Raw genomic sequence first — 17817 nt, 5'->3', positions numbered from 1 at the left:
AAGCTTTCTGGTACGGTTAAAAAACCTCTGAGATATGCCCCTTCCCCCTCTTGGCCTTTTTTGTTTTTTGTTTTGTTTTGTTTGGGTGGCAGCAGCGGTGGTGGTAAAACGAGAAGGGAATTTATTTGGGGGCACCCGGATGGCTCAGTCAGTTAAGCATCTGCTTTCGGCTCATGTCATGATCCCAGGGTTCTGGGATCCAGTCCCGTATCCGGCAGCCTCCTCAGCAGGGAGCCTGTTCTCCCTCGGCCTGCTGCTGCTTCTACTTGTGTTCTTTCTGGCAAATAAATAAATAAATAAAATCTTGAGGGAGAAGGAGAAGGGAATTTATTTCAGTGAGGCCAACACTGGGTATGCCCTGTCATGCTTTTTACACTACAGTATCAAACTCCAAACAGTTTGTCCTTCCCTCTGCTGGGTTGTACTGCCCTCCTCCACCCCTGCTCTGCACACAAACACACACCTTATCCCTCTGGCAAACACTTCACTTGTCTTTTAGTATGAACTTTAGGTCATACTCCACCTACGAAGACTCCCCTGATGTCTCAGGTCACCTGCCCCCCCATTATCAGACTGGCTTTCCTAGTGTTACCTCAGTGTACTTCTGTTTTTCCATGCATCACACGCAATCTTCATTTTCTCTATCCAAGTGTGGTATAGAGGATATATAGGTATATGTGTATATGTCTAACTTCCACTGAAATGCTTATTCTCATTTTTTAAAAAATTTTCATTTATTTATTTGACAGACAGAGATCACAAGCAGGCAGAGAGGCAGGCAGAGAGAGGGGGAAGCAGGCTTCCTGCTGAGCAGAGAGCCTGATGTGGGGCTTGATCTCAGGACCCTGAGATCATGACCCAACCTGAAGGCAGACACTTAATTCACTGAGCCACCCAGGCACCCTATAATGCTTATTCTTGAAGGCAGGGACTATATTTTAGTCATCTGAATATTCCCAGAACCTAGCACAGTGCCTGGCACATACTAGATGCTCAATAAATGTATGTTGACCTAAACAAAAGTGTTTGAACTTTGGAAGCAGCCAATGTAAATCGATTGTGGTGATTGGTACAGACGCATTGCCAGTAGATACCTTGGCTTTGTCTGTTATTTTTCTAGCATAGATGGTAGCTAAGTTAAAGTAACCTTCACATAGACTTGCGAGCTCTTTGTTCCTGGACTAGGCCAAAGGCAATGAAAATGACCTAGATTTAGAAGTTCATATTTGTTGTTTTGGAGCTAAAGGCTTTTCTGAGTTTAAAGTAAGATTGCCCAACTGACTTGATCTTCTGTGATTTTATCAAGATATCATATTATTTCAAAAACAATTTTGACCAAACTATTGAAACTCAACTAAATATTTTGAACAAAAATCCAGTTATATGTATTAGTGCTTGATTGGAAAAAAAAAAAAAAAAAAAGTGGCTCCGCAGAAATGGGATAAAGTTAAAAAGAAATCTCAGAGTATTTTTTTAAGTGTGAAAAATGAGTTGATCCCCTTCAAAATTGTCCATTTCATACAAGACAATGAAAAACCAAGAAACTGTTCAAGATTAAAAAGGAGACAAAAGAGAAATTACAATAAATGCAAGAGATGGTCTTGGTTGGAATCCTAGGTGGGAGAAAAAAGTTACTATAAAGTTACACCTAGGCTAGGTGGGAGAAAAAAAGTTACTATAAAGGACACTCTTGGGGCAACTGGTAGAATTTGAAAATGGATTGTATATTACATAAAATATTGCATCAAGATCAAACTTCTTGACATTCACTTTGTTTATATAAGAGAATATCCTTATATTTAGGTTAGACAGTCTAAAGATTTTAAAGGAGAAGAGTTATGTTCTCTGCAAATCATATCAAATGATTTAGAATGTGAATAAATGAGTATGTGAATGTATGATGTGTGTGTGTGTGTGTGTGTGTGTGTGTAGAGAGAGAGAGAGAGAGAGAGAGAATGATAAAGGAAACGGCACAATGTCAGGAAGGAATACATATAACTATAACACACAGAAGTTTGTTATTCAGTGGATAAATGCTGTATATTCAGACAACCAGATAGAATGAATGAACTATAATTAAGCATGAAAATATGTGTTGATCTCATAAATAAAATATTGAGTAAAAGAAACTAGACACAAAAAAGTATAAGATATATGTATGGGGCATCTGAGTGGCACAGTTGGTTGAGTGTCTGACCCTTGGTTTTGACTCAGGTCCTGATCTCAGGGTTGTGGAATTGAGCCCTGTGTTGGGGTCAGACTTATCGAGGAGTCTGCTTGAGATTCTCTCCCCTCTCCCTGTGCTCCTCCCACTTGTGCACTCTCTCTCTCTTTCAAATAAAGTCATACTATATGATTCCATTTTTATAAAGTACATTTATATTGTTAGAAGTCAAGATAGTGGCTACCCTTGGGGGTGGGGGAGAAGCAACTGGAGGGGTCTTCTTTTTTTTTTTTTAAGATTTTATTTATTTATTTGTCAGAGAGAGAGAGAGAGCATAAGCAGGCAGAGTGACAGGCAGACAGAGAGGGAGAAGCAGGCTCCCCGCTGAGTGAGGAGCCCCATGCGAGTCTCAATCCTAGGGCCCTGGGGTCATAACCTGAGCTGAAGGCCATGGTTTAACTGACTGAGCCACCCAGGCATCCCTGGAGGGGTCTTCTTGAGAGTGGTAATATCTTATTTCCTGTTCAGGAAATAAGGTATTACTGCTGGTTATACGGGAGTGTTGTGAAAATTCAGTCACCTGTATACATTTCCATTTGTATGTCATAGATCAATAAAAAGTGTCAACACCAAGTGTATTGATTGTCTATTTCCACATAACAAAGTGCTCCAAAACTTAGTGGCGTAAAACATTATCTCACACTATTTCTGAGGATCAGGATCTGGGAGTATCTGGGTGGTTCTGGTTCAAAGTTTCCTACAAGGGTGCCCTGAAGATGTGCACTGGCTGCAGTCATCTGAAAGCTTGACTGGGGCTAGGGTATCTGCTGCCCTTAGGCAGCTGTTGCCTAGAAACCACAATTACTTCTTGTTCCTTATCACACTAACCTCTTCTGTTGAGTGTGATCACAAGACACCTACCTTCCCTAGAGCAAGTAATCCAAGAGAGAGCCAAGAAGGAAGCCACATGCTTTTTTGTATAACCTAGTGTCAAAAGTCACACACTATCACCTCTGCTGTCTTGAATTGTTAGAAGCAAGTCACTGAGTCCAGTTCCCACTTGTGAATGGAGAAGTAATGAAGAATTTGTGAATGTATTTTAAAATTGCCATACCAAGCTTACCTACACATTACCTACACATTAAAAAATAATAATAATAAAGACCTTGGGGTGCCTGGGTGGCTCAGTCCTTGGGTGTCTGCCTTTGGCTCAGGCCCTGCTCAGCGGGAAGCCTGCTTCTCCCTCTCCCTCTGCCTGCCACTCTGCCTTCTTGTGCTCTCTCTTTCCCTCTCTGTCAAATAAAAACAAAACAAAATGAGTAGAATTAAGAACAAGACAATATTAAAATTAATATTGAGTCTCTGCATCAGAATCTCATTCTGTATTCAATAAAATTAAAGAAGATGGCTAGAAATCAAAAGCTTGTTTTTTGAAACAAAAACTAGAGCTTGCCAGAAATCAAAAGAAAAACATCACATCTATCTCAAGAAACAAAAATATTGGCTCAAAAATATCTCCTCCTTACACTTGTGGTGAGCACAGTCAAATGTATACACTTGTGAAATCGCTACGTTGTACACCTGCAACTAATGTAACATTGTGTGTCAACTGTACTTTTAAAAAGTTATCAAACAAGAAATGAAATTATTTGAATAAGGAAGTCAGAGAACTGCATTTGAAGTTAGATTTATAACTTCATCTCCTCACATTCTCTTGAGTGGTGTCATACCAGAAAGTGCTTTTTCAGCAGCTCCAAAAATTTGCACGCAAAATATACTTAAAATTTACCAGTGACACCTTGATATATTTTCTTTAAGGGATCACTATTTTTAAAAGGAGCAAATAATTTTATTTTCCATGATTTATCACTACATTTCAATTTGGACTGCTGTTTAGTGTTTACTCTGAAATGTATTAATTTTATATTTTAATAAATTATATTAACATAATAGTGTATATTTAATATCCATGCTTTTTAAACTTACTTTTTTACATTTAGTTATGTGTATATGTGTCTTTTATTTATTTATTTGAGAGAGAGCGCAAGTCGAGGGAGGAGAAGAACAGAGGGAGAAGCAGACTCCCCACTGAGCAGGGAGTCCAACATGGGGCCTGACATGGGCCTCAATCCCAGGACCATGGGATCAGGACTCAAGCCAAAGGCAGGTGCTTAACCCACTGAGCCACCCAAGCACCCTGTGTGTATGTCTTTCAAAAGTGTTCAGAAACTACTTTTTAAAATGTTGAGCATTTTTCTGTAAAAATAAATGCTTGTTTTATGTAAAATAAATACTGAAGGGGCTGGGATTTGAACTCACTCAGAATGGTTCCAATTTTACATTTCATCTAAATCAGGGTTTCTCAACTATTGACTGTACTACTGATTGACCTTACGAGCCCATAATTCTTGGTCAGTGGTGATAGGGACTGTCCTGTTTATCCAGAATGGATAAAAGCGTCCTTTAAATGCCAATAGTCCCCTCCCCCCCATTCCCCTCCACTCTCACAGATGGTCCCTGATAGCAAAACTGCGCTCCGCCCCCCCCCCGCCACGCCCACTTGAGAACTATTGGTCCAAATCATACTGCCCTTGGCTGTATGGAAAAAATACTAAGGTGTGAGTCTGAAGGCTACTTTTACCAAGGTCTTTAAATGTTTATAAGCACACGTTTCAAAATAACACAAAAGCTACCTGGCTATTCAGCCTCATGTCTCCGCCCATTTCCCCCTCTAATCTGATATTTCACCACAGCACAAGGATTTGTAATCCCTCATTCTCATTAGTCACTCCTTGGCCTTTGTGTGTCTCAGTCAGGAATACGGTTCCCTACTTCCCCCCCTGACCAACTCTGGCTCCTTCAAGACTGAGATTTTATCATCTTTCTTTCCTATTTATCCATTTATTTTTCTTTTTTTTGTTCTACTTTCTAAAATATCTTCTCAACTTTCCATTGCAACCATCCTCCTAAATTTTTTATTCTGTGACTATATTTTTATTTTTATTTTTTATTTACTTATGGGGTGGGGGAGAAGCCGACTCCCGGCAGACGGGTATCCCAGAGTCCCCCTGGTCTATTCTCAGGCGGGTGTACCTCCTGCCTTCTGTTGGAGTCAGAGCACTGATGATGCTCCTGCTTGGCTTCCCAGGTCAGAGGAGGGGATCAGGGAATCCCACTGCTGCTTATGTAGCTCTTCAACTCCTCCTTCTGTTTTCAGCCCCAGCCTTCTATCTTCCCTTCAGAGTTAACTGGCACTTCCCATCCCAAGCCTTTCCAAGGCCCTGAAGCCCAGACTGGCTTGTTTCCCTGTCATCCCTCTTTTATAACCTTTCCATTTTCCAAGATGTTTGCTTTTCCTTTCTTTTTCTTTTCTTTTCTTTTTTTTTCTTTTTCTTTTTTTTTTTTTTTTTTAAGTAGGCTCTGCTCCCAACCTGTGGCTTGAATTCATCACCCTGAGAGCAAGAGTCACTGACTGAGCCAGCCAGAAGTGCCCTCCCTGAGATTTTTTTCTTTTTAAAGACTTATCTGTTTATTTTAGAGAGAGAAAGGTGTGGAGAGCAGCAGAAGGAGACAGTCTTTTTTTTTTTTTTCTTTAACATGAAACAGTTTGGGGTGCCTGGGTGGCTCAGTTGTTAGGCATCTGCCTTGGGCTAGGGTCATGGTACTGGGGTTCTGGGATTGAGCCCTGCATCAGGCTCCCTGCTCAGTGGGGAGCCTGCTTCTTCCTCTCCCACTCCCTCTGCTTGTGTTCCTGCTCTCTCTCTCTCTCTCTCTCTCTCTCTCTCTGTGTCAAATAAATAAATAAAATATTTGAAAATAAATAGGTAAATATAAAATGCTTCATGAACTTGTGTGCCATCCTTGCTCAGGAGCCATGCTAATCTCTGTCTCATTCCAATATTAGTATATGTGCTGCCAAAGAGACCCTGGGGAGAGAGAATCTCCAACAGACTCCATGCTGAGCACAGAGCCTGATGTGGGGCTCGATCTAACGGCCCTGCGATCACAGCCTGAGCCAAAACCAAGAGTTGGATGGTCAAGATGGTTTTTAAAAATCATATCTCCATGTATTCTTTCTTAAGCTCTCTTCACTCCTTTATTACTATTTTACTGGAGTTTGAGAAGGGAACAAACATCAAACGTGTGTGTTCCATCTACTGCATTTAACAGAAAGTCTCTTTTCCACCTTCCTAGCCTCAGTCTTCTCCATGCCTTACTTGTGAGGGTAGTCTGTAACATTTGTGATGCCCTTCCTGTGACCTTCCTGTGGCTGGAACACCTTTAGATTCTTGTCCATCTGGAGAATTCTCACTGTCCCTCCCCGGCCCTGCTCCTGAGCCTTGCTGACTCCCTTCTCTGTGTTCTGTAGGCTCTGTGCACCCATGAGAGCCTGGTTTTAAAACTTTCATGAATTAGTGGGTCATGAAATCAATTTAGGGAACCTTAAATAGCATTTATTTTATACTTTTGTATACGGGGATGAGGTGTAAAATATATTTCCTGGTGTGAGTTAAGACTGAATAAGTTTGAAAGCCACTGTATTGGGGTGCTTTTCCCTTTGAATCCATTGTTTGTGTGTCTTTACTACTAGACATTGAACAGCTGGGGGTAGAGATCATGGGTTAGTTATTCACCTTCTGCACACCCATGGCATTATTTAGTGGAGTGAACCAAATATATATATGAGATCATTGTGCCACCCATAAAGTCCTATGATTTGAAGTAGGAGTCTGATTAGCTCACAGGATAGCTAGGGCACTTGAGGACATCAACCGACAGTACCAGAGACAGGGAGAAGACAGAGCCGTCGGGATGCTCTACAGATCTCCTGGGATCTGAAGCCCGTTCCAAAGAGCTCCCCCATCCTGGTTCTCACTTAGATACTTAAATACCTTGCTATGACAGGGTGTTTGATTATTGATAACCAATGGAGAGATTTGGGATTTCCCACAAACACTCTGAGAAAACACCACTTAAGACTCCTCTTTTCAGTTGTTAAGAAGGCCACAAGAGTAGATTTCAGGGGGGCAATGTTATATCAGGCGATAACATGGGACTCAAGGCATCACAAAACTCTGGCTCCAGATCCCATTTCCGTAAGCAGCGAACTTCTCAAACTCAGCTGGCTTCTCTGCAAAATGGGAACACATTAAGCTCTCCTTCAAAAGGTTTTCATGCGGGATTAAAGAAACTAACAGGTGCGCAAGAGCAGGACAGGACAGGTAAGTTTTCCTTTCCATTTTTTCATGCCCTCGTTCTCTGAGAGCTGATTGAGGAGGAGGAAGACCACAGAGCAGATACCATTAGCTAGTATTTGAGTCTAATTGCGCTGGAGATATCCTCGCTTTAACTTTGTCTGCTTTAAACCTGCTGACCCTGAAACAAGAGGTGTTGTGTTTGGCCCCGCCCCCATGTGCTCAGTTACTGAGGAGATGATTCCTGCTGTTCCAGGGAAGGGGCTCCTGCTCCGTTACTGGTTACTCTTGCAGTTGAAGCACAAAGCTGCTTATCGGGTCTGTGTAGGCTTTGTTGGGCTACAATGAAAGAGACTTACGTGGGGCTTGATTATTAACTGATACCTTCTGACACAGCTCCGTCAAGGTAGAAATGTTGTTGAATTTCTTCTTTATTCCTTTATTCAGGAAGCAAGGACCCTACATTCAAACTCTGCGTTAGGGAGTGGTTACTTGGATCTGTTCGACATCCTCTATAAGTCTTCCAAAGCTCCTCGGCTGCTGATCCACGCGGAAAGCTTAATCTAGACTGTAACCCATCAGTTAGGAGATGTCTTGTCTGAGAAAAGTGAAGACCCAAAGCTTCCCTCCCTTTTGTGGTCTCTGTGGTGTCTGAAGTAAGTCTTCGGACGGTTAAAACATTTTGGCAAAGTCCCAAGAAAGAGCTCCAAAGATTTTATTTTTAGGGTTCTCTAAGCCTTTGGTTATCTGAGCATCCGTGGAGCGGGAGCAGGGAGAGAGACAGTGTTTATCTTTGTTTAGTCTGCTCCAGACAAGTTTCCAAAAAACTGAAAGCCTACAATTCTAAAGCCACAGATGAATGTAGAGAGAAAAAATTGTTTCTTAAAACCAAGTGATTATAATTTAACATGAAGAGGACGATATTTTTATTTTTAATTTTTTAAAATTTATTTATTTGACAGAGAGATCACAAGTAGGCAGAGAGGCAGACAGAGAGAGAGGGAGAAGCAGGGCTCCATCTCAGGGACCCTGGGATCATGACCTGAGCCAAAGGCAGAGGCTTTAACCCACTGAGCCACCCAGGTGCCCCAAAGAGGATGATTTAAAATTGGATGATTATATCTTAAAATAAAAGCACTTATAAAGCCCTAGAACTTATTTAAAATTAAAAGCAAGTAAACAGACTATTAATGCATAGATTATAATGTCAGTATATCGAGTCCTGCTAGAGCTGTGAGTGGCAAGTCTATAAGGTTGGTTAGGGAGCTCAGAAATCCCTCTGCTGCCACTACCACAGCCAACACCTTATGTAGACAATACGCCAGCAGAAAGTTCCAAATGAAGGAATCAAATGTTCATTTTTATTAATATGATCTTCCATAACAGGTACATCACAGAGGAAGCTTTGGGTTGTAGGAGTCGGAAGGCTTTGCTAACAAGGACACTTACTCTCCTATACCGAAAGGCCAGATGTGGTGCTCAGGGTAGTGAATTTATCAATGACCCTGGATCTCTCTTCTCTGCTGTCTTCAACATGTTGGCTTGTACTCTCTGCTTGGCTCCACTCATGGTCAGAAAATGACTTCCTAAATGCTGCATGTCACCGGTAATGCTTAGAGCAGAAATAAATTCTCATCTGAATAGATAGGAAAGGGAGGCCTGGGTGGTTCAGTTGGTTAAGCGTCTGCCTTTGGCTCAGATCACAATCCCACGGTCCTGGGATCAAGTCCTACATCAGGCTCCTTGCTTAGCGGGGAGCCTGCTTCTCCCTCTGCCTGCTGCTCCCCCTGCTTGTGCTCTCTCTCTGACCAGAAAAAAAAAAAAAAAAAAAAAAGGATAGATAGTATGTGTGGGGTACTTGGGTAGTTCAGTCCGTTAAACGTCTGGCTTTAGCTCAAGTCATGATCCTGGATCCTGAAGTCAAGCCCTGTGTCTGACTCCCCCCTTCAGAAGTCTCCCTCTGTCGCTCCCCCTGCTTGTGCTCTCTCTCTCTCTCTCTCTCTGTCAAATAAATAAAATCTTTAAAAAAAAAAAAGTATGTGCATATAAAGGTTTTATTTAAATCATGAATGAGGGGCCTGGTAAAGAATACAAAAGAGTTGGAGTTTTCAAGGAAGAAATGTATATCAATAAATGAACAAAATTACTAGGTTGGTTACAAACTGATTAACATTCCACAAAGCAAAAAAAAAAAAAAAAAAAAAAAAAAGCCTTTAGGGCTATGTATGTTTCTTTGAAGTTATGTATGAACAACACTTTATCAATTTCCACAGCCCAATGCTATAAAGTGTAAAGTGTGCTTTTATCACTAGTGGATTGTTAGCCAAATATAACAACAGTTATATTTCCAAGAGCACTAGATGAGGTTTATTAGAAAACCTCCAGCATTATGTTTTTAGCATTATATTTTTTAAAGAGAATGATCATCATTTTGGGTTTTTTTAGAGATAAGGATAAATTTTTCTTTCAGATTACAAATTGTGTAATATGCTTTAACCAAGCGGAATGAAGGCAACTTAATTGGCTTAGAGCAGCTTGGCTTCCCCCTCTCCCCAGAACCAAAGATTACAAACGATTAATTGGGGGGGGGGGGCAGAAATCAACATAGTGAATGGGCAACGAGATTTTTTAAAAAAATGAAACAATAGAATATTGGAGTAAATCAAACATTAATAATAAGGTCAAGTATCAGTTTTGGCCTCTGAGAGTGTGTTGGCTTATAAAATGTAGTTATAAAATGGGTATTCAATGTTGGTAGTGGTTAACAAGTTTGAGAAACACTGACTTAGGGCATTTAAGATTCATCCCAGAGGCTGTAAAGGGATCCAAGTAGAACACAAGGGTGATTAAAATCATGGTTTTGTCCTCAAGGAGGAAGCTGGGAAAGGCTGTTAGGTAGACAACCAGCAGAGAGCGCTGCGACAGGGGACTGGTCAAGTGGAGCTCGTTCTCATCCTCAAACCACGTGAGGTAAGAGGCCTTCTACAATCTTGGCTGCTCTGTGACGTTAAGTAACCCACACCCTGCTTTAGTACTTCAAGCTCAAGATGGTCCACGTAACATAAAATGTGTCGTTTATTTCCCCCTTGTGACACTAGTCTTCTTCCTAATATCTGTTGTCCTTCACTGACATAATAATTGAAATTTGATCTGGGCACGTGACCATCCAGCTGAGGACTACATTTCCTAGCGAGGGAATGAGCACAATGGAGCTAGGTATGACTGTTGTGACTTAGTGCTAGTCCATCCAAAGCGCCCAGAAGTGATGTATGCAAATAAAGGGTCATACCCCTAAATCACTGGTGTGCCTTCCTTTTCCGCTCCTTCATTCTGCTGCCTGGAGCAAGGACTCTTGGGACCACATGGACAAAGGCAACAGGTTAGGATGAAGGGGGCACAAAATGGAGGTGTCTGGGCCTTTGAGAGGTTTTTCCATACTAGCCTTGGATTATTACACAAACAAGAAATTAAACTTCTTTCTTATTTATGCCACTGGTTTTGAGTCCCCGTTATGGCAGCGTAACTTATTTCCTATCTATATCCTCTTCTTATATACGATTAGTAGAAAATAAAAGTTTGAAGGGCAGAGGTACATAGACATTTGGCACCTCTGTTTTTAAGGTGTGTGGACTTAGACCATACTCTCAGACAGTAACTGTTTGCCTTCATGTCTTGGTACAAAAACCCAGCAGGCTCACAATTAGATAGAAGGTCAGAGAAAAACAATTCTTGCCCATGATGTATGCTGCTTAGGTTAAACTAAATCATACAAAAAATTTTTAAAAGATTTTATTTTTTTTTAAAGATTTTATTTATTTATTTGACAGATAGAGATCACAAGTAGGCAGAGAGGCAGGCAGAGAGAGAGGAGGAAGCAGGCTCTCCGCTGAGCAGAGAGCCCAATGCGGGGCTCGATCCCGGGACCCTGGGATTATGACCTGAGCCGAAGGCAGAGGCTCTAACCCACTGAGCCACCCAGGCGCCCCAAAAGATTTTATTTTTTTTAAGTAATCTCTATACCCAACGTGGGGCTCAAACTCACAACCCCAAAATCAAGAGTTGCACACTCTACCAACTGAGCTGGCCAGTTGAAAAACTGCCAGCTGCCCCATATGAAAAATTTTTAAGTGTAAAAAAAGTAGTCAAGTATTAGCTATTTCAGGGGCGCCTGGGTGGCTCGGTGGGTTAAGCCGCTGCCTTCAGCTCGGGTCATGATCTCATGATTGGATTATTGAGCCGGGCTCTCTGCTCAGCAGGGAGCCTGCTTCCCTTCCTCTCTCTCTGCCTGCCTCTCTGCCTACTTGTGATCTTTCTCTCTGTCAAATAAATAAATAAAATCTTTTAAAAATATATTAGCTATTTCATAAGTTTAAATCTAACCGAACTGAGGCTGGATTTCACAGATACGGAGTTTTGGAATTCACAAACGGCAAGCTCTTCAACATGTTCTTTCTACAGGGCCAAGGTCAAAAGCTAAATTCCATGGCAGAGGGCCTGATGTGTAGACCTGTCTCAGAAGCCTCCACAATGTCATCAGCCTGACTTCTCATTGTGATCAGAGATTCTGACGAAGCCTTAAGAAATACCCTGACTCTAACAGGATGACTTACAACTGTCTTAAAACAAAGTGAAATGAGGGGTAATGGCAGTTAGCCACAGTTTTGTCAGAGTGTAGACTTGGGAGGAGGCAAAAGAATCAGCTGTATGACTTAAGCCCATATAGGTGAGCTACAAGATCAACCTCTTTTTAGGAGGCTCACGGTGTCCCACTGTAAAAACATAATATTGCAGATAACAATCTCTTTTCCCGTTACCCAGTCAGTATGAGAGCATGGGAGTATGGCAGAGGGTCAAACTATAGGTTATGTGACAGGCCCCATGGTTTTCTGAACATTGATTCTCTTGACCTCAATTCCAAATTTTTGGGAAAGAAACGATTGGCCAAGTATTGCCAAATATAGCAGATGTTCCTAGTGCCCTGTGCCATATTTGCTCAGTCCATCTATAACCTCAGCTGCGCTGTTCACAGAAGCCCTAATGGCTTTCCACCTCAAAGCCCAGCCTTGCCATCTCTGCCTCAAGGTAAAGCCTCCGTAGCTCAGCTTGCACACATGAGCACAGGCTCGGCAAAGTGGGCGTGGAGAGTTACCACCACTGGCAGCAACACCCAGCTGGTGGCAAACAGGAGTCTGCCCCCCCCCCCCCGCCCATCTGCCCTTTAGAAAGACAATTCTGAGGTGCAGTCTGCGTGGTTTCTCCTCTGGTTGCCAGTGGAACTGAGCTCCTATTACCATGGTGGTAACCAGCTCAATAACATTCTTTATTGGTTTTCCTTCCTTCCTTGTCTCTCCCTCTTTTTGGCTACAATTCCTCCCATGTGAACCGCCTGTGCCCAAATCCTTGTCTCAGGCTATGCTTTTAGGGGAACACAAACTTAGATACCTAGTACATGTCAGGTAATCACTCCCAGACCAATCATCTTCCGGAGGGCAGAAACATTGCTGTCCTGAGCCACCCCAGGGTATGAGGGTGGGTTGAGGGAAGCAGCTGTCAGGATTTCCATTAAAGAATGGCCAAAGGTGCTCCATACACTAAACCAATGTTTGGCTGAACTTTTACATGGAGGTAAGTCAAAGTGTTTCCTGCAGATAAGGTTGGAATTTTTCTTTAAAAAAATTTTTAAGTACTTTATAATTGCTCTGGGAATAGAATTCCCCCACCCCCATTTTATCCCTTTAGTGATACACTGGAAAGTTACTTATTTTAAAATACCTATCTCATATCTAAACTCTCTACTGAGCTCTCATTAATTCTAAGCATTGCCCCCACTCTGGTTCAGGCCATCATCATCTCTTGTCTGGATTACACCACCTCCCCCCATCTCCCTTTTTCCAATCTCATACTTCCCCTGATTTGTTCTCCACGCTGAACCCAGAGTGATTTCCCCAAATACAACCCTGATCATGTCACTTCCCTGCTTAAAGCTATATTTTAGTCTCTTGTCATATTTATGTTGAAATTCTCAATACTGCTGTGGCCTTCACTATGAGAGCTAATTTGTCTCCTGCTAGCTCGCCAGCTTCACTTCCTGCCAGACTGCTTTCTGTACCTAAGATCCAGATGCCCAAGCGTTCTTTTTGTTTTTATTTAAATTAAATAAATTTGTTTCTATTTAAATTTTAAAATTTTAATTTTAGTTATATTAGCCAACATATAGTACCTCACTAGTTTTAGATGTAGTGTTCAATAATTTATCAGTTGTGTATAGCCCCAAGCTTTCTTTCTTTTTTTTTTTTTAAAGGATTTTATTTATTTATCTGACAGAGAGAGAGATCACAAGTAGGCAGAGAGTCAGGCAGAGAGGGAAGCAGGCTCCCCGCTGAGCAGAGAGCCCCATGCAGGGCTTGATCCCAGGACCCAAGATCATAACCTGAGCTGAAGGCATCGGCTTAATCCACTGAGCCACCCAGGTGTCCCCTAGCCCCAAGCTTTCTTAAAGCTCATCTGAAGGACCTCATTCCCAGTCTTATTTCGAGCTCTTTGTTCCTGCTGAGTCCTCTGCCTGGAATACCATCTCCTTCCACCCTCTTCCTTTCTCCTTCAGCCTTCACCTAGCCAACCAACATCCACTCACCCTTCAGGTTTTGACTGAAAGAATACGCGCCCACCCTGGACTGGGGTATCTGAAATGGATATATACTGCCCTGTGAGTCATGTCTTGGTATATATCATCCAGTTGCTTCTTCCTATGTTTTTAATAACAAGCTCGCAGGGGCCCCTCAGCCGCTGAGCTACTGAGTTCTCTCACCTGTGAGGACAGATGAGATGATGACATCCCGACCCAACTTACTTCATTCCCGTATCAAAACAACTTTACTTCCAAAAACAATTTTCCGAAATTGTATCAAACCCACCTAACAAAACCACAGAATCCTAGGCACTGCGCTGGGCGTCGGGGACCTAGAACAAGATAGAGGTGGTCCCTCACTGCCCCGTACACTCACGAGCGCGTGTGTGAACCGCTTATTACAAGGCGATAAAGGGCGCCAGTACACCATCGGGGAGATCACACAGCAGGTGCTCCAAACTCGGACTGGGGAGGGTCAGCGAAGTCTTACAGAAAGGGCATCTGAGGTAAACCCGGAGGAAGGATCCGCAGGTCTGGGGAGAAATCTGCACTTCGAGGCAACATGGAAGTCGTCAGTTCGTGGGCAGTAAGAGCAAGCCGTCGCCGTGGACGAAAGGGCGAGAGTGGTAGCGTGAGGAGCGGGCGCGGGACCCGATTGTGCAAAGTCCCCAGCCCCCAACCCTCCCTCCCCAAGATACTAACTACCCAAGCCCTCGCCGGCGCTTTCGCCCGTCCGGGAGCTTACTCAGCGCCCTCCTGCCCCGAGCCGCGCACGACCACATCCTCGCCTCACCCGGCCGGGGAGGGCGGGACTCGGCTCTGCAGGGGCGGCTCCTCCCGCCACCCGGAGACTGCGCGGGACGTGCCCGCCCTGCGCGATGACGTCAGCACGCCCTCGCGCGCCGGGGGAGGAGTGGGAGTCGCTAGCCGGGAAGGGCTGAGGCTCCGGTAGCCCCGGCAGGGAGGGGGAGAGGGAGGGGCGGGGCAGGAGCCCCCTGGAGTGCGGGATCGTGGTCCGGACCCGGAGCTAGAGACCCCTCCACACGATCAGCACCGCTTCTTCAGCCAGCAGGTCCCGGCCGGCTCGGCGATGGAGTTTCCGGACCTCGGGGCTCACTGTTCCGAGCCGAGCTGTCAGCGCTTGGGTGAGGGGCGGAGCGCAAGAGGGGCGGGGCCGGGCCGAGAGGGGCTTGGAGTTGCAGGTGGGGCAAAGGGTGGGCTCCGGGGCTGGCAGTGCCGGAGGAGGGCGGGGACCGAAGTTGGGGGGCGGTGGCCAAGGGGGGCGTGGCTTAGGAGAGAGTGGCCTAGGACTGGGTGCAGTTGGTTGCAGACCGGGAGGCGTTTTTCTTTCCCCTGAGTGGAAGGCTGAGTGAGTGGGAACGACGCTGAGGTCCCGCTGGACCTGCAATCCGACCTGCTCCCTGCAGATTTTCTGCCGCTCAAGTGCGACGCCTGCTCCGGCATCTTCTGCGCAGACCATGTGGCCTACGCCCAGCATCACTGTGGATCTGCTTACCAAAAGGTGAGGGGGCGGTCTGAGGGTGGGAGGGGGCGGGTGGAGGATGCTTGCATATCTCCGGAGTCCCTCTGTCTCCCATTTCCTCTCCTTTATTGTTTTTCTGAGGCTCAGTGCTGGAAACATTGTTTCCTTGTGTGTTTATAGGGGGTATATCCAGGTTCTTTCGGGCAGACTGTTTCAGGACCAGAGATTTGGTTTGACTGGGAGCGGGCCACAGACTGATCCCTGCTCCTTAACTCTAGGATATCCAGGTACCTGTATGCCCACTCTGTAATGCGCCTGTGCCTGTGGCCAGAGGGGAGCCCCCTGACCGCGCTGTGGGGGAGCACATCGACCGAGACTGTCGCTCAGATCCAGCACAGCAAAAACGTAAGGTAAGCGTTAGAGGGGTTAGCCATGACTCAGCTGGGACTTTGGATGCTTGCCAACCGCAACAGCTCTTAACGATGGCATTGGAGAACGAGGTCAGAGTCTTAGCAGAGACAAACCTTCCCTCTCCACCTCAGATCTTCACCAATAAGTGCGAACGCTCTGGCTGCCGACAGCGAGAAATGATGAAACTGACCTGCGAGCGGTGTGGCCGAAATTTCTGCATCAAGCACCGTCACCCACTGGACCACGATTGCTCTGGGGACAGTCACCCCACCAGCCGGGCAGGGTAATTGCAACCAGGTCCAGTACTTGCCTTTAGGAATCATCCCATCCTTTTGGAACTGACTCAGCCTCTACCGTTACAAGTTGGGGAGCTTCAAACCTGTTGCCTTTGGCTAGAGGAGTCTTTTAGCTTCCTATTCAAATGCGTATTTTTCCAGGCTGTTTGGGAGAATTTCCCTCCTGACCTCCTGGGTAAGGCCTGGGAGGAGCATGCAAGCTGACTGTTCTTGGAGGCATGTCAAGAGTGTCTCTTCCCTACAGACTTGCTGCCATCTCCAGAGCACAAGGTCTGGCTTCTTCTACAAACACCGTCCCCAGCCCAAGTCGGACATTGCCTTCATCTACCTCTCCCAGCAGGTAGGCACGCCTGCCTGGTTCTTCTCTCCCTTTTTTTCCCTTCTCATCTCTGATCTCAGCCTCTTGAATGTCTGCCGTAGAGCAACAACCCAGTCCCCATCCTGGACAGCCCCTCCAGTGATTGCCCTGCAGAATGGCTTGGTGAGTTGGGTGGAGCTTGAGTGGACCAAAGCAACCCCCACTACGGAGAATAAAGTCCAGGGCAACTGGTTGTCTTTCTGCTTTTTTGCAGAGTGAGGATGAGGCTCTGCAAAGAGCTCTGGAACTGTCCTTGGCAGAGACCAAACCCCAGGCCCCAAGGTGCCTCCTGTGGTGAAAGAGGGTGGGGTGTGGGCAAAGGCTCAGTTTGGAGGGATTGTGGTGGGACTACTCCAACCCCACAGAGAGTAATAATTAAGAAGTTGGGCTCCAAATTCTGCTTTTTAACTCTACGACCTTTGGCAAGTTCTTGAACCCATAAAGGTTCTTGATTTTCTCTAAAATGGGACAGAACTGCTACCTACCTTGTAGGGTTACGTGAAGACTGAGAATACTCAGAAGTGCTCAGCATAGGGATGCTAGCAGATCAGATGCTCGTGTTTTAGATATTACTGTCCTCCAACTTGCGCTGTTGCTCCCTCCCAGTTCTCAGGAGGAAGAAGACTTAGCTTTAGCACAGGCCCTGTCGGCCAGCGAGGCAGAATACCGACGGCAGCAGGTATGAGGACTGGGGAGAGCTCAGGGCTGGCCGGGAGGGGAGTGGGGGGTGTGTGTGCTTTCTTCAAGTGGTAGAGAGTTTGGGAATGGTAGTTATCCTTTCGTTTTTGGTGTGACTCCAGCCCACACTAGGCTCTGAAGTGAGGACCGGCCCTCCTTTCCTTGACACCATGCCCTTTCTTCCCTTCCTTCCCCTTTCCTTGCTCCAGGCCCAGAGCCGCAGCTTGAAGCCGTCCAACTGCAGCCTGTGCTAGGGCCCTGGGCTTGGGGAGGGAGGCTCAGCTGAGGAGGACTCTGGCCCCCACACCTCTAGGGTACACAGGGTGAGGAGGCTGGGAGCAGCCAGGAGTGAAGATGAGGACGTCACCTCCGGGGAGCGTCCAGAGGAGCAGCGTGTGGAGCCGAGACTGCAGAAGGCCCACTGGCCTCTCCAGCTGCCCAGGAGAGAGCAGCTAGAAATGTCCGGTGGGTGGGCCCTTGGCGAATGCTGGCCAGGCCCCGTACAGCCCCCTGCATTTTGTCATCCCCTTTACAATGAGGCTGCCCCCATGTATAGGGGGCCAGGAGGGGCCTGGAAGGAATAAAGGATCTTGGCAGTCACTAA

The 17817-nt window shown here is 45.2% G+C and overlaps 1 protein-coding gene across 2 annotated transcripts; it reads left to right on the top strand.

The window, feature by feature from the left end:
* The first annotated feature begins 14864 nt into the window (after positions 1-14864).
* Positions 14865-17813, top strand: ZFAND2B (zinc finger AN1-type containing 2B). 2 transcript variants are annotated; one of them, XM_082691163.1, is made up of 9 exons: positions 14865-15132; positions 15415-15509; positions 15749-15880; positions 16013-16164; positions 16422-16517; positions 16598-16658; positions 16750-16817; positions 17142-17214; positions 17423-17813. In XM_082691163.1, the coding sequence occupies exons 1-9, from the start codon at positions 15078-15080 to the stop codon at positions 17465-17467; spliced, it is 777 nt and encodes a 258-aa protein (XP_082547289.1). In that variant the 5' UTR covers positions 14865-15077; the 3' UTR covers positions 17468-17813. The 2 variants fall into 2 exon arrangements, with proteins under 2 accessions (XP_082547289.1, XP_082547288.1); XM_082691162.1 differs by having other exon boundaries at positions 14868-15132; positions 16577-16658.
* The last annotated feature ends 4 nt before the right edge of the window (positions 17814-17817 follow it).

This window comes from Mustela nivalis (assembly GCF_964662115.1).
Source record: "Mustela nivalis genome assembly, chromosome: 11".
Classification (NCBI taxonomy): Eukaryota; Metazoa; Chordata; class Mammalia; order Carnivora; family Mustelidae; genus Mustela; species Mustela nivalis.
The sequence above is the reverse complement of the archived record's forward strand: the minus strand, read 5'-3'. Positions and strand labels throughout refer to the sequence as shown.

Bases quoted from the DNA above. Each gene is read 5' to 3' on its own strand.
- ZFAND2B (XM_082691162.1), top strand. From the start codon at position 15,078: ATGGAGTTTCCGGACCTCGGGGCTCACTGTTCCGAGCCGAGCTGTCAG. The intron at 15,510-15,748 runs GTGAGGGGGCGG...CCTTAACTCTAG, and splicing joins GTGGATCTGCTTACCAAAAG to GATATCCAGGTACCTGTATG. The intron at 17,215-17,422 runs GTATGAGGACTG...TCCTTGCTCCAG, and splicing joins CAGAATACCGACGGCAGCAG to GCCCAGAGCCGCAGCTTGAA.